The 26,686-nt window shown below is 34.0% G+C and overlaps 1 protein-coding gene across 1 annotated transcript in view; it reads left to right on the top strand.

Moving 5' to 3' along the window:
• The window catches only part of ZDHHC21 (zinc finger DHHC-type palmitoyltransferase 21), a 60,454-nt gene that overhangs the window by 25,071 nt on the left and 8,697 nt on the right, over nt 1–26,686 (top strand). The window contains exon 7 of the mRNA XM_061199064.1: nt 22,070–22,186. Within this exon, the coding sequence (XP_061055047.1) occupies nt 22,070–22,186 (117 nt within the window). The remainder of the gene's footprint in view (nt 1–22,069; nt 22,187–26,686) is intronic.

Raw genomic sequence — 26,686 nt, 5'->3', positions numbered from 1 at the left:
GTGGCATGTGGGATCTTCCCGGACCAGGGCTCAAACCCTTGTCCCCTGCATTGGCAGTTGGATTCTTAACCACTGTGTCACCAGGGAAGTCCCGATTAATTCTTGTATCATTATAAATTATACCTTTTTATCTGTAGTAATTATTCTTGCCTTACAGTGTTTTTCTTTGTTATTAATTTAGCTATATCAGCTTTGTTTTGGTTAGTATTTTCATGGTATATCTTTTTCTATCTTTTTACTTTCAACCTTTATCAGTTATGTCTTGTCAGTGTGCCTTGTAGACACCAAATATTTCTTTTTTTTTAAGTTTAGTTTGATAATCTTTGTCTTCTAATTGGAATAGTCCATTTTTATTTACTGTGACTGATATTAATCCTATCATCTTACTATGTATTTTCTACTTGACCCATCTGTTCTTTGTTGCCATTTTTCTCCTTTTCTTACCTGCTTGGAAATTTTCAATTAAAAAAGATTGCCAGTTTATCCCTTCTGATGGTGTTTCTCCTTTTACTCTTTTTAAAGTGGTTTTCCCAGAGATCAAAACATTCTTCCTTGGTTTTCTGAAGTTTAATATAAGTCGGTACTTTAAACATTGCTGCGATAATAAATGTAGTGGCCTTAGAACCCCTCCTATCATCATTTTTGGTGTTCTGGGCGCGTAAAATAGATGTTGAACTAAAACTCATGACAACAAGAAGTAATTATTGTCGTTTATATATTATGTGTTATAATACATATGTTATATGAAGTCACTGTTTGTTTAGAGTTACCCACATATTGATGCTTTTTCTAGTCCTTCATGTCTTCATAAGTTTCTAAGTTTCTTTCTGGGAGTATTTTTTTTCTGCCTTTTGGTGGAAGTGTACTGGAACAGATTCTCCCAGTTTTGGTTCACCTGAAAATGTATTTATTTCTCTTTCATTTTTGAAGGATTTATTTGCTTGGCATAGAATTATACGTTTGGAGTTATTTTCAGGTTTTAAAAGATGTTATTTCCTTGTCTCCTGGTTTCCATCATTTCTGTTGTAAAGTCAGTTGTTAGTTTTATTGTTCCTCCATTGAAGTAATGTATCTTTTCTCTGACTGCTTTTATGATTTAGTTATTTATGTTATTTCAGCTTTGTTGAGGCATAATAATATAATTAACATATAAATTTATAAGATACTTAAATTGTGCATTATGATAATTTGATATATGTATACACTTTGAAAGGATTTCCCCATCTAGTTAATTAACACATCCAACGCTTCACATATTAATCTTTTTTTTTTATGAGAACATTTAAGTTCTTCTCTCTTAGCGAATTTCAGTTGTATAGTATGGTGAAGAAAACAGTGGTCACCATATTTTACATTAGATCTTTACCTTATTCATCTTATAGCTAAAATTTGCACCCTTTTACCACCCTCTCCCTATTTCCCACAACCCCAGCCCCTGGCAACTACTTGTCTACTCTCAGTTTCTATGAGTTGAACTTTCTTTTTCTTAATTCCACAGATAAGTGATACCATTTGGCTTATTTCACTTAGTATAAGGCCATCAAGGTTCATCCATGTTATCACAGATAGCAGGATTTCCTCCTTTCTCATGGCTGAATAATATTCCACTGTGTATATATACAACATCTTTTTTATCCATTCATCTATTGATGCACACTTAAGTTGCTTCCATATCTTGGCTATTGTGAATAATGCTGCAGTGAACATGGGAGTGCTGATATCTCTTTGATATCCTGTTTTCATTTCCTTCGGATATATACCTAGAAGTAAAATTGCTGGATCATATGGTAGTTCTTTTTTTAATTTTTTGAGGGGTCTCCATACTGCTTTCCACAGTGGCTGCACCAATTTATATTCCCACCAACAGTGCAAAAGGATTTCTTTTTCTCCACATCCTTGCCAACACTTACCTTTTATCTTTCTGATGATAGCCATTCTAATCTAACAGGTGTGAGGTGATATCTCATTGTGGTCTTGATTTGCATTTCCCTGATGATTAGTGATGTTGAGTACCTTTTCACATACCCATTGGCCATCAATATATCTTCTTTGGAAAAATGTCTGTTGAGGTCTTCTGCCCATTTTTTAATCAATTTTTTTTTTTTTTTTGTTACTGTTGAGTTGTATGGGTTCTTTATATATTTTGGATATTAACCCTGTATCAGGGATATGATTTGCAAATATTTTTTCCCATTACATAGGTTGCCTTTTCATTTTGTTGGTGGTTTCCTATGCTTTGCGAAGGTTTTTAGTTTGATATAGTCCCACTCGTTTATTTTGCTTTGGTGACTTTGCTTTTGGTGTCAAATCCAAAAAATCATTGCCAAGACCAACGTCAAGGAGCTTACCCAATATGCTTTCTTCCACGAGTTTTATGGGTTTAGGTTTTATGTTCAAACCTTTGATTCATTTTGAGTTGATTTTTGTGTATGGTGTAAGATAGGGGTCCAGTTTCATTCTTTTGCATGCGACTGTCCAGTTTTTCCAGGACCATTTATTGAAGGGACTGTCTTTTCCCCATTGACTCTTCTTGGCTCCTTTGTCATAAACTAATTGACCGTATAAGAGTGGGTTTTTTTTCTGGGCTGTCTATTCTGTTCCATTGATCTAAGTGCCTTTTTATGTCAGTATCATACTATTTTGATTACTATAGCTTTGCAATATATTTTGAAATCAAGACATGAGATGCCTCCAGCTTGGTTCTTCTTTCTTAAGATTGCTTTGGTTATTTGAGATCTTCTGTGGGTCCATACAAATTTTAGGATTGTTTGTTCTATTTTTGTGAAAAAAATGCAGTCAAATTGTGATAGGGATTGCATTGAATCTGTAGATTGCTTGGGTAGTATGTCCATTTTAAGAATATTTAATTTTTCCAATCTATGAGTGTGGCAGAGCTTTCCGTTTATTGGTGTTGTCTTCAGTTTCTTTCATCAGTGTCTTCACTGTACAGATCTTTCACCTTGTTGGTTAAATTTATTCCTAGGTATTTTATTCTTTTTGATATAATTGTAAATGGGATTGTTTTCTTAATAACTTTCTGATAGTGTATGGAAATGTAACTGATATTTGTATATTAATTTTGTATCCTGCAACTTTATGAATTTGTTTATTAGTTCTAACAATTTTTTGGTCGAGTCTTTAGGTTTTCTATATGTAACACCATGTTATCTGCAAATAATGTCAGTTTTACTTCTTCCTTTCTAATTGGATGTCTTTTATTTCTTTTGCTTGCCTAATTGTTCTGATATCCAGTGTTGAATATTGGTGATAAGAGTGGGCATCTTTGTCTCATTCCTGATCTTAGAGGAAAAGCTGTCAGCTTTTCACTGAGTCTGATGTTTCTGTGGGTTTGTCATATATGGCCTTTATTATGTTGAAGTACGTTTCCTCCTACACCCAGTTTGTTGAGAGTTTTTATCGTGAATGGATGTTGAATTTTGTCAAGGGCTTTTCTATGTCTTTTGAGATGATCATATGATATTTATCGTTCAGTTTGTTAATGTGGTGTATCACACTGATTGATTTGCAGATTTTGAAGTATCTTTGCATCCCTGGAATTAAATCCCACTTGATCATGGGGTATGATCCTTTTAATGTATTGTTGAATTTGGTTTGCTAATGTTTTGTTGAGGATTTTCACATCTTTGTTCATCAGAGATATGGTTTTCTTTTCTTTTAGTGTTGTTGTCTGGTTTTTGTATCAGGTTAATTCTGGCCTTGTACAGTATTTTGGAAGTGTTCCTTCCTCTTCAATTTTTTTTGAAAAGTTTGAGAAGGATTAGTGTTAATTCTTTAAATGTTTGATTGAATTCATCCATGAAGCCATTTGGTCCTGGACTTTTCACTGTTGGGGGTTTTGATTACTGATTCAGTCTTCTTACTAGTAATTGGTCTGTTCAGATTTTCTGTTTCTTCATAATTCATTGTTGGTAGGTTGTTTGTTTCTAGGAATTTATCAATTTCTTCTAGGTTGTCCAATTTGTTGGTATATAATTTTTCATAGTAGTCTCTTATGATCCTTTGTATTTGTGTGGTATCAGTTGCAATGTCTCCTCTTTCATTTCTGATTTTATTTATTTGAGTTCTCTTTTTTTTTTTAGTGAGTATAGCTAAAGGTTTGTGTATTTCGTTTATCATTTTAAAAAACCAGGTTTTAGTTTCCATGATCTTTTCTATTGTCTTTTTAGTCTCTATTTCACTTACTTCTACTCTAATCTTTGTTTTTTCCTTCTTTCTACTTTTGGCTTATTTTGTTCCTCCTTTTCTAGATCCTTGAGATATAAAGTTAGTTTGAGATCTTTCTTTTTTGTTAATGTAGGCATTTATAGCTATGAACTTCCCTCAGAACTGTCTTTGCTGCATCTCGTAAATTTTGGTGTGTTGTATTTCCATTTTAATTTGCCTCGATATTTTTTAGTATCTGTTTTGATTTCTTCTTTGGCCCATTGGTTGTTCAGTAGTATGCTGTTTAATCTTAACATATTTTTGAATTTTCTAGTTTTCTTCTTATAATTGATTTCCAGTTTCATACCATTGGGGTTGGAAAAGATGTTTGATATGATTTCAGTCTTCTTAAAATTAAGGTTTGTTTTGCCGCCTAATATATGATTTACCCTGGAGACTGTTTCCTGTGCACTTGAGAAGAATGTGTATTCTACTGTTGTTGGATGGAATGTTCTTTAAATGTCTGTTAAGTCCATCTGGTCTAACATGTAGTTTAAGTCTGATGTTTCCATATTGATTTTCTGTCTAGATGATCTATCCATTGTTGAAACTGAGGTACTAAAGTCCCCTACTATTATTATAATGCTGTCTAGTTCTCCCTCAGGTCTGTTAATATTTGCCTTATGTATTTAGGTGCTCCTCTGTTGCATGCATCATATTTACAAATGTTATATCCTCTTGTTGGAGTGACTCTCAATATTGTTTTATATTGACCTTCTTTGTCTCTTCTTATAGTCTTTGGCTTAAAGTCTATTTCGTCTGATATAAATATAGCTACCTCTGCTTTCTTTTGGTTTTCATTTGCGTGGAATATCTTTTTCCATCACTTCACTTTCAGTCTGTGTGTCCCTAAAGCTGAAGTGAATCTCTTATAGGCCCTAGATAATTGGATCTTGTTTTTTTTTACCCATTCAGCCATTCTTTGTCTTTTGATTGTAGAATTTAGTCCTTTTATATTTAAAGTAATTATTGATAGGTATGGACTTACTTTTGCCATTTTAAAAATTGTTTTCTGGCTGTTCTGTAATTCCTTTGTTCCTTTCTTTTTCTCTTGCTTTCTTCCTTTGTTTTTTGGTGATTTTCTTTAGTGCTGTGCCTGATCTAGCAATATAAGATTCACTCAGCTAGTTTCTGGATTTCATTCAAAGGTAATTGCTTCATGCTTAGTAGTAGATTCATTGTGTCTGTGGGAAGAGTTGAGTTCAGGAGCCTTCTCTGTTGCCATCTTGGGCCAGAACTCCTGTGATTTCATTTTGTTTTTGTATTTAGCAGTTATTCTATGATGTGCTTCATTGTTGTTTTCTTTGCATTCTTCCTGTTTGAGAGTTTATATAACTTCTTAAATCTGTGGCTTGATGACATTGTTAAGTTATGGACATTTCCTGGCCTGTGTCACTTCAGCTGCTACTTCTGCCCAACTTTATCTCCTGCATTTCTGGGATTCTGATTATATGCACATGAGATCTCACTGCACTGCATAACTTTTGCAGTCTTTCCTGCATTTTTCCTTTTTTTCCCTCTGTGCTTCAGACTGGGTATTTCCTACTGACCCCTCTTCTGGTTTACTGCTCATCTCTGTTTAATCTACTGTCAAACCCTTCTGTTGAGTTCATTAATTCAGTTATTATATTTTTCACAGTTATAATTTCCATTTGATGTTTTTTTCATAGATCACTTCTCTGGTGAAATTCTTCATTTGTCATCTAAAGTTTTGAACATTTTAATGAAAGTTATTTTAATGTTTATGTCTGATAACTTCAGTGTTGAGATCTACTTGTGGGTCTGTTTCCGTTGACGTTTTTTTCTTCTCTCTTGTAGTTTCCAGATAGTTTGTCCTTTCTTCTGATATATCTAATAAATTTTGTTAGATACTGGGCATTTTATATGACAAATTGTAAAGAGCTGGTTGATACTTTCTTTTTCAAGATATGATTTACTTCTTTTGTGGACTGTCAATAAGAGAAGACTCATCTTGATGCAGTCAAGGATTTGTATAATAAATATTTCTAAGGCTAGTAGCAGAATATTGGTCTTAATACAGCAGTTCTTTTGAAGATGACATTTACTGTGTTTATTGAGACTTTGTAAGGGTTTATGATTTGGGGCTTTGTCTTCATAAAGAACTAGTTTCAGTTTGCCCTTTCTCTTATGTCATAGCCCTTCAGGAGTTTCTCAGCTGTAAACTTCAGTGTTAACAGTGGATTGTGCCTTCTCCTTGTTGTTTCCCCAGTTCTGTGGGATTGCAGAAAACTCTGAGCCTCCACTTCTACTTGACCTTTCATATGTAATGTTTATGAGTTGGCAAGTACCTTTAAGTAAAAAGCACTGAGGAATGTAGGACTCACCTTAGTGCATTCCTACTCTTTCTGTGATCTTTGTCCTTTAAGTCCTGGCTAGTTTGGCTACTTCCCAGTGTCTTCAGTCAGCTGTTTGTTTACCAATTAATTGGATTTTATCTGGCTTTTAGTAATGTTCTTATTGGTAGGGTTAGTCTCATACAATCTCTTCCTGCATAGGTGTCATTGGCAGTAACATTTTGTTTAAAAATTTCTTCCCAAGTGATTTTAATCATTGCTTCCTATCTACACAACTCCAGGAGACCACACTCATGTCATAATCTATGTAAACAATATCCTGTGGAGTTGTGCAGAACCGTACGACTACAGCCATAAGGTTTGAGAACTATTGTGCTGTAGAAAATGAGACTGGTGATGGACTTGATAGTATTGGTAGAGATTAACCAGATGGAGAGATGAAGGAAGTCATTGCTGGACAAGAGAATAACAAAAAGCTTGAGGCAGTTAATTGGAAATTGGTTTTAAGGTCACATTTTTTCTAAGATACTAAAAAACTCTATAGCAATTATTTTTAAAGCTAAATAATAGAAAATTGCCCTTACTTATAACAGGTTTTTTGTTTGTTTGTTTTTTTGGGGTTTTTTTGGTGATGACATTGATTACATTTTTTTATAAAGGTAGAAAATTGCCAGTAATTTCAGTACAAAAGTCACTATTGGCATTTAAAAAAAAATAATGTTTTGTAGTGGAATATTCTTCAAACATTCCTGCCCCATCAGTTTTTTTCTAAGTCCTTGCCTGTCTCTCTTTCATTTTTCTCTAAAACAAACAAAGTATATCCAGGTCTTCATTTTGTGTGTAAAGTTCTTCATAAACTTTGTTATTCTTTCCATTATATGGGATATGGTATAAAGATCCCCAGATATCCCTAATTATCTTTGGAGATTGTGTTATTGATTACTGTGCTTCTTTCTTATGGATAAAAAGTACAATGAAAGTATGCCATGGACTTTGACCCTATATTCTGTCAGCCAGAGGAAGTGAAAGCTTTAGTCTGCATTTTTCTTTATATCCTTTCAGGTAGATAGATGGCAGCATAGTATCTTTCGTTGAGTTCTAAAACTGAGTGCTTATCTCTGGGTGGGAAAAGAAAGTGTTAAAAACTCTTACTTAGGTTTTTGTTTCTTTTCTTTTTTCTTTTCTTTTCTTTTCTTTTTTAACATGAAAGTGTTTATTCATTGGACTGACTTTTAAACTTTGTGGTGATGTCACTTAACCTGTATTTAGTAGAAAACTGGTACATTAATGATGAAGCACATGGGAAAGAAAGGGTTGAGAGAAAGCAGGCTGTTCACAAACTCTGGAAAATAAAGGGTTTGGGACCTGATTTTCTTCCATTTCTCTGTTCTCTTGGCTTTCTCTTTTCAGGGGAGTGCTTTCTCTGCTGGATTGTTTTAATTGCTTTGCAATAACCCCTTTGTTTTTTAGAGTAACTTAGTGCTTTTTAGATTTCTTCTTAATCTTTACTTTTAAAATATCCACTTATCATGGACCTTCAAGGATTTATGTGTTTTTACTATGTGAAGTTTTGAGGAAATACTTTAATATATCCTTTAGTTAGAGAAGGAGTTAATAAGAGGTAAGGAAGATAAGGAATTTATTCATCATGAATCAGTGCTCCAAAAAAAGGATTTATTTTTATGCTGTAAGTATTGATTTATATCCTAAGTCTTACAAAGAAGGCCTACAAACCTAAGAAGAATTAGTATTACCATCTTCTTTGTAAATAGCAACTAAAAAAAATCTCTAAATTCTCAGTTAATATTAAGACAAAAATTCATATTTAGAAAATTGCAGAAATGTAAGTAATAGGTGTCTTTCCAAATAAATGGGGATAAATAAAGCATTTTTAGTTAAAATTACAGAATCCAAAATTAATAAAGGTTATAAGCTTGGAGATATTTGGAGAAGTTTTTCAAATGTTAGATGTCAAATTAGTTTGACCGTCATTTGTATTTATCATGCTGCTATAATGTTAACTTTTACTTAAAATCCTCTTGAAACTAATGTCTTCCTTTAAGTAGTTATTGGGATGAAAATCATTTTAAAGATTTCAAAACCTGTAGAGTGGGGAGTGATGTGGCATTTTAAATGAATAAAATGGATAGATATTAAATAAAATAAATTTTCTTTGGCCAAAGTCTGTATTTGACTATTTTTCACATAGTTATTTTAAATGTTTATAAGCAAATGCCTGGCCATTTGGCATATTATTAAATTACAAAAATGTACTTCATCTTATTGTATGCTAGTTGTTTACCAAAACCATTATTAGAAAATTATAGCATTTTATTGGGTTGGCCAAAAGTTCACTCCGGTTTTTCTGTAACATCTTACGGAAAAAACCCGAAAGAACTTTTTGGCCATCCCAATGATTAAATATGAAGGAAGGTATCATTATAATTAGAGAGTATACTTTCTAAAGATTATTATTTATTGATCCATGAATATTTCATTAGTCATATGTTTCAGGATTTTTGTATTATTCTCCATTTGTAAGAATTGGATTAGTGGAAAATGTCAACTTATTTAAAATATCCTTGAGAGGATAAGTAGTATGGTTCCCATTGTACAGAGAAGGTACTGAGATTCAGAGAGGTCCAGTAACTTGTTTAAGCAGAGAATTATCATGGACCTTAAGCAGAGGTGTGATTTGGGCCCATTTCTGTCTGTTCCTAAGTCAATGTTCTTTCTATAGTCTCAAGCTGCTATTTCACTTTTTTACACTTTTCCCTGCGGATATTTTTTAGCAGTTTAAAAAATACTCAAGCATCACAAAATTTCTTCTTCAGGGAAAGCTTATTGAATCTCCTGATTGGTAAATTCATACTTTCCTGTTTTCATTTTTCATTGAGGCATTACATTTTTAGTAGTTAATCTAATCTAATCTAAAGACTGTCAAAATACATCTTATAAAGGCATTATAGTAGGTTAAAAATATTTTTTAAATTATGTACCTGCTGATAATCACATATTGTAGGCAATACTATCTCTACTTTCTTTCTATGTGAGAAAACAAGTTGTTTTCTTTCTTAAATAATTGGTAGCTATTAGTGTAGAGCTTATGCAACTAATCATTTGTGGCATAGTTCTAAAGTTATATGTTTTAAATTGTTTTTAGATAAAGTAGATTCAGATAATTTCCAGCTGATTCTTTTGTATCTATTTTTATGTGAAGGGCAAAAACTAATATACTAACTGCATTTAAGGTTATGGGGAGAGTGATAGAAGTGGGGAAGGAAGGGTGAGAATTTGAATAAAGGACATGCTGCCAATATTCAGAAGAGGAAAATAAATAATGTTTAGCAGTCCAGCCAACAGCTTCAGCTAGGAAGATACATTATTATTATTCCGATTAGCTCCTATCTAATAGTGTTGCTAGGGATTTGATGTCGGATAGAACTATGCCACAGAGTTATTTGCATAGCTTTTTGGCTAACAAAGAATAGAAGTAGCCAGAGGACTTGGTTGCAGGTAGCGCTGAATATTAGTAAAGCTCTTTACAATTTAGTTTAATCTTTTTATATAATCAATCTCAAAGTATCCTGAGCACTTCTGTTATTTATTGCTATTTTAAAAAAATGATTTAGGCTTTACTCAATATTTATATAGGGTCATTTATTGTGGGCACTTTAGAATGAAAAAAATTGCTGAAATATGTATTTAGTTTATTTTTGGCAAGAATAGCCAAGAATAGTGTGGAATTAAGATAAATATGAAATGAAAATTATTTCATTAGCAAGTATAAGGGTAATTTGGTGTTTTTGCCTCTGTATCCTGAAATGTTAGTGGAGGTAGTAGCATCTCTGGGTAAATTTTTCTTTCCTTTTTCTTTTTTTTTTCTTTTTTTTTTTTTTGCTTGGAAGGTATGGTGTCAGATATATAATTAGTTTACGTTTGTAAAAAAAAAAAGTATAAGACTACCCTATTATTCTAACAACTGTCAATTCTATATGTCATATATCCCTGTGCTTTTACTGACAGATGGAACAAAGAAACCTTATGCTAAATCTTGACCTTGCCTTGCAGTACCAGGTCTACTGAATATATGTCTTCATTAAATTTTATATAGCTAATTATTTATGAATATTATAGCACTTAGCATAAAAATTTAGCAGTTTTATTTCTCTGTGAGAATGTTTCAGTCACTTTGAGTTTAAATGGTTAAACGCTGGCAGCAATTTTATTGTCTCACTCATCTTTTACTTTTATGAAATGCTATAGCACTGTATTAAATGGTAAATGTAGCAAGAAAATATGGTATCTTGTTTTCTTATTGAATAGCTATAACTTTTCTAGAGTTTTTACTGCTAAAAGATGGGAAGGCAGACAAAATGATTTTTCTGAAATATTTTACCCTCAGCCATGAACCTAGCAGTCAGGTGCCAGTGAAATTTGCTCCCTAAGAAAGCTGCATTTATATCTGTATCAAAATTGAATTTGTAATTCTGGTCACTCAGTGATAGCCATGAGTCAAGTATGAATAGTGATTTTTTTCATTTAGATATTAGTTTCCATTAGGATTTAACAAGACTGAAAAAAAGTACATTTTACCTGGGGGCTGGAGGTGAGAAGGATATACAGAATAATCGTGTAACTTCTTTGCCTATCGTTTTGAATGTAATGATAAAACTTAAGCTGAGGCCCATTCCCAGAAGTGCTGATAACCATACAGATATGGTAGGATTTTACTTTATGCAAGAGTAACTGCCACATGAACCTAACCTTAGCATGTGAAGTTGGTTATTTAGCCATTTTGAAAATTCAAATCTGTATACTTCAGATATCTTAGTTGTTATCTAAGCTATTTTCATTTTTGAAAAACAGAGAAAACAAATCCCTTCCAGTAGTACAGTGGGGGAAGGAGGGAGTCTCCGACCCCCCTTCCCCCCCTCCACCCCGGAGACATTGGTAATGATATCTGGAGACTTTTTTGGTTGTCACAACTGGGAGAGTGCTACGGGCATTTAGTAGGTAGAGGCCAGGGATGCTGCTAAATATCCTACAATCATAGTACCACTTCCTACAACAAAGGCTGATCTGGCCCAAAGTATAGTAATGTTGAGGTTGAGAAACCCCTTCAATAGGAGGAAGATAACAAATACCTCACATGTTAATTTTCAGGCTAGTCTCATAAAAACACAAAACGACTTATAAATAATAGTTTATAAATAAAATTGCTTCCTACTGATTAATATAAGACTATTATTTTATATGTAAAATTTTATTTGTAAAACAGTTGTTTATTTTCAAAAATTATGAAGAACACTCAGTAAATCATTTAACAAATATTTATTGAGTGCCTGCGATGTGCATGGTAGCCATCGTAGGCTCTGAGGATGCAGCAGTGAACAAAACGAAGTTCCTGAATTAAAGAGCTTACATTCTAATTGGGGGAGACAGGCAATAAACAAATACATGGTATACAAGATTAGTATTATGAAGTGTAATAAAGGTGAGTAAGGGATAGAAAGTAATGATTGATGATATAGTCAAGGAAGGCCTTTCTCATAGTGACTCTTGAGCAGAGACCTGGAACTCAAGCATGTCACTGATATTGGGAGGAAGAGCATTTCAGTGAGAGGAAAGACTGTGAGGTGGGAGCATGCTTGACATTTTTAAGGAAGAGTAAGGAGGCCAGTGTATCTTGAGTGGAGTGAGTTAGGGAGAGAGTTGTAGGAGATGAATTGAGAGCAGTGAGGGCTGGGATTGGAGGTGAGACTTTGTTTTGTCAGGATGTTTAGTGGTTGGGACTTTGGAAGCTTTTGAAGGTTTTTTTAGCAAAATTACACAAACTCATTTACATTAGAGAAAGAAACCTGATTGCTAGGAAGAATAAATTTAGGGACAATCATGGCATCAAGAAGACCAGTTACTAGACTGTTAAAATATAGTCCAAACAAGATGATGTGGGGAGTAGTGGAAGTGTTGAGAAGTGGTGCGTTATAGTTTAAGAGCTGACAGGACTTAGTGTTGATTTGGATGTGGGGTATGAGATACAAAGTGACAAGTAGAGGATGATTGCAAGGTTTTATGTCCTGAACAACTGGAAGAATAGAGGTGTCATTTACTGAGATGGAGAAGCTTGGAGGAAGAGTAAGTTTTAGGAAAAAGTTAAAAGATTTTGTTTCTATTGAGGTGCCTATTTGATATCCAAGAAGAGATGTTGTTAAATAGACAGATATGGGAATCTGGATTTCAGTAGAGTGGTCTGAGCTAGATATATAAATTTGGGACCTTTAGGTGTAAAGATGGTATTTAAAGCCATGGGACCTGATTGGAGATTTTCTAGGGAGTAAGTATAGCTAGATAAGAAAGGAGGTCTTAAGACTAAGCCTGGAATACTCTTAAATTTTAGAAGACAGAAAGATGAGGAAACAGAAAAGGGACTAAGCAAGAGTACCCGGTGAAACCAGGGAGCACTGGTGCAAGAGAGCATCAAGAAAGTTGACGGTATATATTGAAGGAGAAATTATAACAATGTAGTGTGGACTGTAAACAAGTAGGAAGTCAAGTGAAGGTATTGGAGGAAGGCGTTGATGGGCAGTGAAATGGTGGTTGGGTCAACAGATTGGAGGTTCATTGAGGTTGAGAATGTGTTAACATTGATGGTCTACAGGGAGTTAGATTGAAAGATACAAGGTGGTATTCAGAGGGTGATGTGTTTGAATTTGCAATCATGTTATGAGCACAGTGATGGGAAATATTAAGGTAGAGGATATAATCATAGAATTTGGATTGAGATTGGAATAAGATTATTAGAATAAATGAGTTCAAGGAATTCACGGACCAAGTATTGGAAGAATTGTTTGGTAGATCATAAATAGCCAAATCTGACGCTTGGTTTATTTTCATTTAGCTTGCATCAGGAGGTGATGACGCCACTGCTCCCTAGTTGTGTAACATTTTGAAATTTTAAATGATGTAATTACCAGATAGGAATATAGGAATATTATTTCATGTAAGTGTCCTTTTCCTCCTCTCTTGGTTTGTGTGACATGTGTCTATGTACATGTTGCCTATGTGTTTCTTTTTCTGTGTTTCTCTCTGCTATTTCATGTGTGTAATAGTCTTTGTAGGTAGTACTCTGACTCTTCATGTGTTGGGGGAGACTGCTTTTTTGGCTAGCTTTCTTCCTCATTTTCATTTATTCATTCAGTAAACATTTATTGAGCATCTACTGTGAGCTAGAGCTAGTTCTAGGCTCCAGGGACTCATCATTGAACAAAACAGTCAAAAGTTCCCATCTTCAAGAAACTTAATGTTGTGAGAGACAGATAGTAAATACATACATACATAATTACATAAATAAGTAAATATCAGATGGAGGTAAGTACTCTAGAAAAAATAAAATAGACCAAGGCAGTAGGGAATGCTGGGATTTTCTGTAGTTTGGTCAAGGCAAAATAAGCAAATGGGCCCTGGTAAAAACAAACAAATGGGTCTCTGATAAGGTGATGTTTAAACAGAGACCTACAGAAAATGAGGGAGTAAACCTGTGGATATCTGGGGAAAGATTTTGCTGGGAAGAATAAGTGTAACATCACTGATGTGGGGTTGGCTTCATATGTTTGAGAAATAGCAAAGAGCTCAATGTGCTGGGATCAGAGTGGTCCAGGAAGAAAGTGGTAGATGAGCTCAGAAGGCCAGTCTGACTTCTCCTCTCTCTTTCTTCCCTCTGTCTCTTGTATCCTTTTCTATAACTTATTTGACATTTTTTGTCTGTCCTTTCACAGGCCATATATAACTAAACTTTTTCATTTTGCTATATATATTTTAAAAGAGTTCTGTTTCTGTTCTAAAATTAAGAAAGTATTTTTGTATTTTATATTTCATGATCACAACTTTCTTTTTACTGCAGTTTCATTTTTTGTACCTTTTGTATTGTAAAATATAATACACATATATAGGTGTGCACAAAAATAAAAACATACAGCTCAGTGAATTATGGCAAAGCCTCTTTGAGCAATATTTATAAGATTTATTCTTTTGTTACATTAGATACAGTTTATTTTCATTGCTATGAACATTGCTACAAATATTCATACTATTTCATTTTTTAATAAATTTATTTATTTATTTTTGGCCGCGTTGGATCTTCGTAGCTGCGCGCGGGCTTTCTCTGGTTTCTGCGAGCAGGGGCTACTTGTCCTTGCGGTGTGCGGGCTTCTCATTGCAGTGGCTTCTCTTGTTGCGGAGCATGGGCTCTAGGCACGCAGGCTTCAGTAGTTGTGACACACAGGCTCAGTTGCTCTGTGGCATGTGGGATCTTCCCGGACCAGGGATCGAACCCGTGTTCCGTGCATTGGCAGGCGATTCTTAACCACTGCGCCACCAGGGAAGTCTATAGTATTTCATTTAATGTAAAATAGTTTATATATCCATTCTATTGATGGACAGTTACTTTGTTTCCAGTTTGGGGCTGTTACAAATAATGCTGCCAGAAGCAACCTTGTTCATGTCTTTTGCTGTACAGGTGCATGTGTTTCACTTGGATGTACAGCTAGAAGTGGCAGTGTTCAAAAGTTATGTGTACGTTCCTTTAGATACTGTTAAAGTTTTCCAAAGTGGTGGTACCAATCCAAAACCCCACTAGTAGAGTATGTAAGTTCAGGTTACTTCATAGTGTTGCTAATATTTTTTCAGATTTTCCTTTTTTTTTTTTAATGGCATAATATTAAAAGTATCTCCTTTATTTTTCAGTTGAAGTATAGTTGCTGTACAATATTACATAAGTTATAGGTGAACAATATAATGATTCACAATTTTTAAAGGCTATACTCCATGTATAGTTATTATAAGATACTGGCTATATTTCCTGTGTTGTACAATACATCCTTGTAGCTTATTTTATACCTAATGGTTTGTACATCTTTTCCCCCTACCCTTACATTGCCCCTTCCCTCTCCCCAGTGTAACCACTAGTTTGTTCTCTATATCTGTGAGTCTGCTGCTTTTTTGTTATATTCACTACTTCGTTGTATTTTTTTAGATTCCACGTATAAGTGATATCATACAGTGTTTGTCTTTCTCTGTCTGACTGATTTCACTTAGCATAATGCCCTCCAGTCATCTTAAAGTTTGTCATTTTAGTAGGGATGAGCAGTACTTCGTTGTGTTTTAATTTGCATTTTTCTAACGACTAATGGTATTGAGCCCCTTTTCATATGTTTATCGACCATATGTATAGCCTGTTTGGTGCAGTGTGTCTGTTTATTTTGCATGTTTGGTAGGGGGGTTATTTGACTTTTTTTTTCCTGGTAATTGTAGGATGTTTTAGATTTGAGTCCTTTTATGATTATGTATGTTGTAAATATCTCCTCTGTAGCTAAATTTTTTACTCTCTTAATGCTATTTTTTGATGAACAGAAGTTTTAACTTTCCTCCAACTTACCAGTCTTTTCCTTTTTAGTTAGTGCTTTTGGGGTTCAATTTAAGAAGTATTTTTCTATCCTCAAATCATCAATATAATTCTCCTATATTATCTTCCAAGTATTATATTTTTTATATTTCCACCCGGAATTGATTTTTATAATGCTTATGAGGTAGGAGTTAGGATTTCATTTTTTTCACAGATGGATATCCAATTGATTTAGCACCATTTATTGAAAAGATAATTCCACTCTGCTCTGCAATACCATCTTTGTCATAAACCAAGAGCCATATATGTGTGTATCTGTTTCTGCTTTTTTTTCTAGTCCATTAGTCTATCTTTGTGGTTGCACCACACTGTTACAACTGTACTTTTATAATAAATCTTGCTATCCAGTATAAGAGTGTTTTTCTGCCTTTTTTTTTTTTTTCATTATTATTGCTCCCATCAGGAGCCTTTTTAGACACTTTCTCTTCTTTTCTCTATGAAGTTAAATACTAAGGAATAAGATTTTGTCAGGTAGGATTGATTTGTGGACAGCCACAAATCACTGTAATAGCTAAGTTTTTTTTTCCTCCAAGAACCAATTTTCTCCCTCCTGGGGGCGATACTACCCCTACTGAGAATGCATGCAGTAGAGGAGATCCTCCTCCTTGCTCTTTTTGTATAGGAGTGGTATGCTATCCTTTGCTTTTGTCTTTTCCAGTGAAATTTAGAAACAGCTTACTTAGCAATTTACAAATCAAAACAAAGTAAAAAACTCCTACCAGTATATAACAGTATATACTCTACTGGTGGGGGAATTTTATTGGGATTGTATTAATTCTATACATCAGTTTGGTTAGTTGACATCTGTACCTTACTGAGTTTCCTGATCATAAGCATAGTATAGCAGCAAGAAGAAGTTGGAAACATGGGTAGTCCTATGATCATGAGTGAGTAGTTAAAACTTTTCCTGAAAAGAATATTCACACATTTACCAGTGAGTCCTAGGTCTATCATATATGAATGGTAACAGTAATTCCAGTCTTATGCATACTCTTCAAAACACTAGAAAAAGAGGAAACTCCCCAACTCATTTTATGTGTATAGCATATGTTGGGTATATAACCTATTAAGGACAATAAGAGAATGAAAGGAAATTAGTCTGATTATGAACATAGATAAACAACCCCTAAACAAAATTTTAGCAAACTGAATCTGGTCATATATAACCAGCTTGATGAAGTTGAGTTTATCTTAGGAATGAAAGGTGGTTTTTACACTAGAGAATCAGTCAGTATACATTGTCAATTAACAGATTAGGGGAAAAAAACCCAGATGTATGGACTGTATGTATTAGTGTGTGAAGACAAAGATAAAATTCAGCCTCCATTCATGTTATAAACTTTTAGCAAACTAGAACTAGAGAACTTTTTCAGTGAGAAAAGGTTCCAAAACAACCAGCCAACCAAAAACTACACACAGAACCCAACACAGTAGCTGTAGCATGCTTAATGATGAAATGTTGACCTTTTTCCCCCCAAGTTGAGGGACAAGGTGTTGATGCCTGCTGTGCCCCCGTTGCTGTTGTTATTAAACATAGTGCTAGGAATTCTAGTCCATGTGGCGAGGCAAGAGGAAGAGAGACGGTATCACTGCTGAAATGAAGAAAACCATCATTACTCTTAGATGGTATGATCATGTAAATAACTTATCTGTAGATTCTTTGGAATTTTTAAGAAAGTTTAAGAAGTGTGACTATAAAACAATATTTTTAAAAAATCAGTTTTATTTCTATATGCTAGCAAACAATGCTTTAGACAATGAAATTAACAGCAGAACCATTTATAATAGAATCAAGAAACAGGAATTAAATCTGACTTTAAAAAACACAAGACCTCTAGGGGAAAATTGTGACTCTTAGTGGAGAGAATATATCATATGTGTGTGTATGTCTGAGTGTGTTGTAACTCGAAATCTAATTTAAAAATTTTTATGGGAATACAAATTACAGTTGACCTTTGAACAGTACACATTTGAACTGCGCAGGTCCACTTATATGCGGATATTTTCAGTAGTAAATACTCCAGTAGTACACGTTCGATGGTTGGTTGAATCCGCTGATGCTGAGGAACCGTGGATACTGAAGGCCTACTATAAGATGTATGCAGATTAACCCCCGCATTGTTCAAGGGTCAACTGTATCTAGAATAACCAATACATTCCTTTTTTTACATTGAAATATAGTTGATTTACAATATTATGTTATTTTCAGGTATAAAACATAGTGATTCAATATTTTATAGATTATACTCCATTTAAATTTATTACAAAACAAAGGCTGTATTTCCCTGTGCTGTACAATACATCTTTGTTGCTTATCTATTTTATACTTAGTAGTTTGTGTCTCTTAATCCCATACCAAGATATTCTTGAAAAAGAACAAGTTGGGATGAGTTGGCCTAGTAGGTATGGAGAGTTATTACAAAGTCATAGTAACTAAGATGTGCTCACTAGTATGGGGATAAACAAATAAACCAAGAGAACAGGATAGAGAGCCCACATCAGACTCAGGCATGTATGGACACTTGACCTCTGATCCCTGAGGAAAGGACAGCTTTTTAAATAAACCATCCCGGGACAATTGAGTATTCATATAGTAAAAGTAAATTCAGAACCCTATATTTCACAGTGCACAAACATCAATTCCAGGTGGATTAGTGACCTAAATGTGAAAGGCAAAGCTATAAAGCTTTTAAAGGCTTTAGAAGGTAATAATAGGAGAAGGTCATCATTACGTCAGGGTTGGGAAAGATTTCTTAAACAGGAAATAAAAAGCAATAAAAGAAAAGATTGATAAATTGGACTACATTAAAATTAAGAACTTGGGATTATCCAAAGATGCCATAAAGAGAATGAAAAAGTAGACTCAGAGTAGGAAAAGATATTTGTAATATGCAACTGAAATGTAGTATCGAAAATGTCTGAAGAACTAATCAGTAACCTTTCTCTTTAAGGTAGGGGTGCGGGAGAGGATGTGATGGGGAAGAAAATGCACTGAGCAAAGCGTCTGCATGTTTTCAAATGTTTGCATTCTTTTCTCTAAACTGAACTTATGTTTTATGCATTTATCTATATATAAGCACATTTCTTAACCAAAAAATGGAAAGGAATGAAAACGATAAAGAAATACAGTTCCTGTATTAGTTTTCTAGGGCGACATAAAATACCACAGACTAGGGGCATAAACAACAGAAACTCATTTTCTCACAGTTCTGGAGGCTGGAAGTCTAAGATCAGGATGTCGGCAGGTTTGGTTTCTCTGGAGGCTTCTCTCCTGGCTTGCAGATGGCACCTTGTTGCTGTGTCTTCGCATGTGCTTGAGCATCTGTGGTGTCGCTTTGTGTTTCTGAGTTTCCTCTTCTTATAAGGATACCAGTCAGATTGGATTAATGTCCACCCTAAGGGCCCCATTTTTCTTGATCTCCTCTTTAAAGGCCCTCTCTCCAAATACTCTCACATTCTGAAGTGCTGGGGTGAGGGTGGGGTTAGGGCTTCCACATACGAATTTCTGGAGAGACACAATTCAGCCATAATAACACTGATTATGTCATAAAGATTTGAATAGCAAATGGATGCTTGTGATTTAGATAAAATTTCCCAAGCCAATTTTTGGATTCAAAGAGTGCTAGATCTAAAAAAAAAAAATCTGAGATAGAGGTAAAGATGTTGTGCTCTGGAGAAGTATGTTAGATGACTCAAAATATGGATTTAGTACTGATGTTAATTATGTGTGTGTAAAGTTGGGATGCATTTTTTTGAAAATGTAAGAGTGCTAAAAAGCAATTTCTGAATTAATTTACTATTTTACACAAGTACTCTCTAACATAAATGTATACCTAAGTGAATAAATGTAATTTTAAGTAGATCTTTTAGTTTCATCTTATCCCTAGCATGTGTAAATTCTAGTGGACAAAAAAGCTTTTTAATCTTTTCACTGGGAGAAAAGAGGATGCATTTTATTTGGTCATATATGGCACAGATCTTCCTTGACTTACAGTGGGGTACATCCTGATAAACCCATTCTAAGTTGAAAATATCCAAAGTTGCACCATCTTAAAAGTCTGAAAATTGTAAGGTGAACCGTTGTAAATTGGGAACCATGTGTATTTTTATTAGGGTAAGCTCTACTATGGCACAGTATGTGCATTCCTAAAATTTGCCCCACTGTGCAAAATCATGCAATGAAAACCATAGGGCTTATGGCGAAATGAAGACACAACACTCAAAAACTTTGTCAGTGACACTTAAAAGGGTTCCTAATAAAAATAGCAGCACAGTTTTATACATGTTAACTAGTTAAGAAATACGTTAATACTATAACAAACATTGCACTTTACCTTAGAAGAGACCTGAAATTTTCTTGTGCAAGTGGGCATCAGAAGGGTTGCGTTATGTGAGTTATTACAAAGTGATGGAAGGAGAGTCATATGAAATTGGAGGGAAAATTGTGATACCAGGTGCGGATGAGTGTGGCTCATAACACACATGACAAATTGAGTTAGCTGGTAGATGTTTGGGGGGTGTGTGTTTTGTGTATTCCTGTGTGGCTTGGTTTAGCTGGGTGAAGTTTTTACTGTTCATCTTGGGTTTCTTGCAGATAAAATCACACATAAACAAACACAAGAGTCTTGCTATGCTCAGATTGTTGCTTAATGTATCAATCATGTTCGAACATATTTGTGTTTTCATACAGCGTAATAGCAGAGTTTACTGTACTGAATTTTTAATATCATTCATAGCCCCATCTTTTCCTCTTTACATGTTTGGTAAGGATTTTGCATTAGGCTCTTTTTAGTGAAATTTTGAAATAGTCAAAACTAATATGTAACTGTTATATAACACCTTAAGTGTCTTGGTGAATTTTAAGTTTTCCCTGGCTAATAAACTGAGTGGTTTGGGTGTGGACTCAGAGTTTTGCTTAAGTCAGGTGGATGATCACCGTGCCACACAGAAAAGCATCAGTTCTTTTGTTTCAAACAAGATCATTATGTTCGGTGACCCCCCTGTTTCTGGTATTGCTACCAGGGTACCTTTAAGCCTTAACCTGAATCAGTATTAAAAGAGTATGTGGGTGGTTATGTTTTGGGGTCCTTCCCATTCGTTTGTTGCTTTTTATCCACTGTGGCTATTTTATTCCAAAGCTTAGTTACTACAGGTTTCCAGAAGTCCAGAGAGAGTGAAAGAACAGTGAGGGTAAATGAAATGGCTTCTCCTGGTTTTCCTGACCTCCTGCCACAGTTTCTTTGGATCACTTTCAAGACCCTCATTTTCATGCCCTGGGCTGGAAAATCAGTTTTCCCTCACAGCGTTTCCATTTCTCTCTCCCGTCTAGGCATTCCTTTATGTTTCTACTGTCCTCTGTGCACACATTCCTGTTAAAGCATATATCACATTGTTTTGGAGTTTTGCAGAGTTGGGCTCTCTCTGTGAATAAACTGCATACTTCTTGAGGGCACAGACCATATCTTTATCCTTTTTACATTTCTACTACATAGCTCAGTGCTTGGCAGTGGTAGTTGAGTGAGTGGATGGATGAATGAATGAGTTGGTCTTGAAGAGAGCTGTTCATGTGACCCTATTATTTGTGTTACCCCCTCATTTTGACTAAAATACATAATCTCTAGGTATCTTGGCCACTTGAACTTTAATATTATGAATCAGACTTGTGCATTCAAGTTTTTTAGCAGTACCATAATAAAATTTCCTTTTGTTGAACAGAGATTGTACACCATCTGTTTTGGTTTTGTTTTTTGATTTTTGGAGGGTTTTTTGTTTTGTTTTTGCTCCAAATAGTAAATGAGCATGGCTAATTTGCAACTTTAGGATTGAGGGGTTTTTTTTGACAATAGAGTAGTAAAATCCTATTTTTCAGCTTGCTACTATGAATTAAAAACAATTATTTTTGAAATTTTCAAATATTTATATATTTATTAAGTGGAATAAACTAAAAAATGGGGAGAGTAGTTCTTTTAAGATAATAAGGGAAAATGTTATGGCTCAGTTCTTGATTATTATTGCAACTGTAAGTAATTTTTGAATTGTTTTTAAGATTTTCTTTTTCTTCTTATAGGACCTCTTTGTTGTTAGACATGAATTGGCCATAATGAGACTAGCTGCCTTTATGGGCATTACAATGTTAGTTGGAATAACTGGACTCTTTTATACTCAACTAATTGGCATCATCACAGTAAGTATATTTTTAATGTAAAGTAATGTATTTGTGAACATATTCCGTAATTACGAACTTAATTCTAAAAAGTTACAGGAAGTTTAGAAATTAAAGAAGAAACTTATCCGTAGTCATTTATGTATTTCCATTTCCGTATGCCTGTGTAATTTTAAAGTAGTTATAATCAGTGTACAGAGTGTACATATAATTTTGTATCCTGCTTTTAAAAATTAGAGTAAAGTATTTTTATATGGCTACAGACATCATGTTTATAGTTTTTAATAGTTGGATGTACTGTTTAGTGAACATACCATATTTTAATTAATCATTTTTCTGTTGGTCAGCATCTACTATGCAATCTTTTTTTTCTATATTACAAATAGCTCTTTGAACATCTCTTTTTCCTCTTTAAACTACTAACTTAAGGTAAATTTCAGAAAATAGAATGTTGCTGGTAGAAACATTTTATTAGTAATTAACGGGTTTTAATTTTTTTGCATGTATTTATTAGCCAAAGTGGATTTGTCACAACAGAAAAGATTTTAAAAATGAGAAAAATAACATTGGTTAAGGATTTAAAAGTTTGGAAATACACTGCATTGCAGAAGATGCAGAGTAAATAGGCTTTTTCGTATGTTGTTGGCGTGGGTAAAAATTGGTATAAACTTTTTGAAGGGCAAATTGTCAATGTCTATCAAAATTTTAAATTCACAACCCTTTTGACCAACCTCTAGATACTGTTTTTTCACATGTGTGTAAATAAGTGTGTATATTAAAAAAGATCTTCATTGTTATATTGATATATATATAGTGTATGAAAACTTAAGTGTTTACAAGACTATATTCAGTGGAAAAAAATGCAAGAAAATGCATCAAAACGTACTGTAAAGCAACAGTAATCAAGAAAGTGTTGTACTGGCATAAGGATAGATGAAATAGAATTGAGAGTCCAGAAATATACACATATATCTATGGTCAATCAGGTTTTCAGCAAGAGTAGCAAGACTATTCAATAGGGGAAAGAAAAGTCTTTTCAACAAATACTGCTGGGACAGCTAGGTATCCACATGCAGAAGAATGAAGTTGGGCCCTTACCTCATACCATATGTGTAAATTAACTCAAAATGGATCATAGACCTAAATATAAGATCTAAAATTATAAAACTCCTAGAAGAAAACATAGGATTAGGCAATAGTAAATCTTAGACTAGGAAATAATATCCTAGATATGAAACCAAAAATGTAAATAAAGAAAGAAAAAAAAAGATAATTTGGACTTACTCAAAACTGTAAACTTTTGCACTTCAAAGGACGCTATCAAGAAAGTGAAAGGGCAGCTCACAGAATGGGAGACAATATTTGCTAATCGTGTATCTGATAAGGGACTTGTATCTAGAATAGATAAAGAACTCTTAAACTCAGTAATAAGAAGACAACCTAATTAAAGCATGGGGAAAGGATCTGAATGGACATTTCTTCCAATAAGATACAAATGGACAATAAATACTACATGAAAAGATGCTCAACATCATTAGTCATCAGGGAAATGAAAATCAAAACCATGATTAGGTATCACTTCTCATGCACACTAGGAGGCTATAATAAAAAAAGATAATAACAAAGGTTGGTGAGGATGCAGAGGAAGCAGAACCCTCATGCACTACTCGTGGGAATGTAAAATGGTGCAGATACTTTACAAAATAGTCTGACCGTTCTGTAAATAAACATGAGTTATGTTTTGATTCAGCAATTCCACGCCTAGGTATGCACCTAAGAGAAATGAAATGTATGTTCACATAAAAATCTGTACATGAATATTTATAGCAGCATTAGTCATAATAGACCAAAACTCTCAGCAATCCAGATATCTATCAGCTGGTGAATGGATATATACAAAATGTGGTATATATCCATAAAATGGAATATTATTTGGCTATAAAAAGCAGTGATGTACTGATGCATGCAACACCATGGATGAACCTTGAGAGCATTATGCTAAGTGAAAGAAACCAGTCACAAAAGGTCACATATTTGTATGATTCCATTTATATGATATGTCCAGAATAGGCAAGTCTATAGAGACAAAGTAGATTAGTGGTTGTGTAGGGTTGGGGAGCTAGTGGGGGCTGGAGATAATGGCTAAAGGGTACAGGGTTTCTTTCATAGGGTGATGAACATGTTCTAAAATTGATTGTGGTGATGGTTGTATGACTCTGTGAACATACTAAAAAACCATTGAATTGTATACTTTAAATGGGTGAATTTTATGGTATATGAATTATATGTCAATAAAGCTGTTATCAAAAAAAGAATATTTCTAGCATAAATTAAATGTTAATTTTATTCATTTGTTCACATTCATTCATTTATTTATTCATTTTGTATATGGTTTGTTGATGTCCTTTGTCTGCTTTCTATTCAGGTGTTCTTTTCTCTTATGGTTTAATAAGAAATGTTAATAAAAACATTAACTTTCAAAAAAAAGAAATAATGCGGCAGTAACTATCTCTCTATCCCTCTATCTATATGCAAAGACTATCTATGGAAAGACCCACGAGATACTAGTACTGGTACTGGCCTCTGAAGAAAACTGGAAGAATGCAGTCAGAAATGGAAGGAAAACATATTTATTGTGTAACCATTGTTTTAATATTTTGCAAGGTACTCATAATAACCTTTCCCCTCTAGATTTTATAGGAAGAATTTTAAACACACAGGAAATTTTAAAGAATTTTACAGTGACTCCTCAACCACAATTAACGTTTTAGAGTATTTGCTTTATCTCACTCCAAATTGTCCATCAATCTGTTATATGTTGTAATATATATCAAAGTAATTTGCAGCATCAGATAGTTCACCACACAGATCATTAACTGGAGCTCAGTGCTTGTTTATGTTTTTTCCTTTGAGGCAAATTTTACATACAATGAAAGGCATAAATGCACACATGTACAACCCAAACCCCTTTCACAATAGAGAATATTACCATCACCCTAGAAAGTTCCCTCATGCCTCATATCAGTCAATCCATATCCTCTGCAGAGGCAGCAGAGATCTGTTGTTTTCTTTCCCATCCATCACAGAGTAGTTATTGGTTATAGAATTTCATATGTACCCATTAATATGTCTTCTTTCTTTCAATATAATGTTTTTTTGATGCATCCATGTTGTTGCAGGTATTGATAATTTCTTTTTATTGCTGAGTAGTATTCCATTGTATGACTATACCACAGTTTGTTTATCCATTCTATTAAAAGACAGCTGGTCTGGTTCCAGATTTTGGCAATTATGAATAAAAATGCTGTGAACATTCTTGTTCAAGTCTTTTTGTGGAAACATGTTTTCATTTTCTTGGGTGAATACCTAGGAGAAGAATTGCTGGTCACGTAAGACAGGTTTATCTTTTATTTCATAACAAACTGCCAGGCCTTTTCCCCAAGGAACTGTGTCATTTTGCACTCTCACCAACAATGTATGAGAATTCTGGTTGCTCCGCGTCCTCATCAACATTTATTGTTGTCAGTCATTTTAATTGCAGCTGTTCTAGTAGGTTTTAATAGTATCTGGTTTTTTTAATTTGCATTTCCTTGATGACTAATGATATTGAACACTTCTTCATGTGCTTATTGGACATTCATGGATTGTATAATGTCTGTTTAAATATGTTTTTATTATTATTCAGTGGCTTGAAATGTTTTCTAATATCTCTTGTGATTTATCTAATGATGATGATAAATAACATGATATTAATCACATTCCTGTGGACGAGAATAGGTCTTCCCCTAACATCTTTTTTCTCTGCTTTTATACTCATTCATAATTACTTTATAGCCTATTCATAAGTCAAGTCTAAATTGCCAGGTTATGCTTGCATTTTTGAATTTCCACTTTTGAATTTGCCCATATCATTGGTATATATTTATATTTCCTGGAATGAAGTTTCTCTGATTTCCCCCAATGTCTTATGATTAATGACTGGAAATGGACATTTGAGAGTGTTGCTGTTAGGACTACAGGTTACTTCTGAGAGCCGTCAGAGGTCTATAGCTGAGGCTAGCAGTTTCCTTCTCACCTAAGCAGAAAGTGAGGGTTGGCAGCAAAGGCTTCAAGATATTTTAAGAATTCCTATTCTCAAATTTTAGTATTTACTTCTGAGTTGGACATGAAGTTATTTATAGTATTTGCTGGTTTTTAAAGGGTATATAGTATCAGGTTCCTTTCTGACTATTCCGTACTACCAGTATGTTAATATCAATTTTCAAATTGCATGATTTTCTCTTTTGCTATAATATTGAACAACATTTCGCCATTTTAAGATAGGGAGATTGGTTCTGATGTTGTGATATTTCTAAAACTGAGTAGAAACCACATTTGTTAAATAATGCTCTCTCCCCAAGTCTCATCTCTTTCTGTATACATTTAGTACCCTCCCAGAACACTCTGTGCTAGACAGGTCTCATGTCTTTGGAAATTATACATTTGTGAAACATTTAAAAAGGAATGCAAGCATTAAGAGAG

The sequence above is a fragment of the Eubalaena glacialis genome, chromosome 9 (genome assembly GCF_028564815.1).
Source record: "Eubalaena glacialis isolate mEubGla1 chromosome 9, mEubGla1.1.hap2.+ XY, whole genome shotgun sequence".
Classification (NCBI taxonomy): domain Eukaryota; kingdom Metazoa; phylum Chordata; class Mammalia; order Artiodactyla; family Balaenidae; genus Eubalaena; species Eubalaena glacialis.
This window is presented reverse-complemented; position numbering and strand designations above follow the sequence as displayed.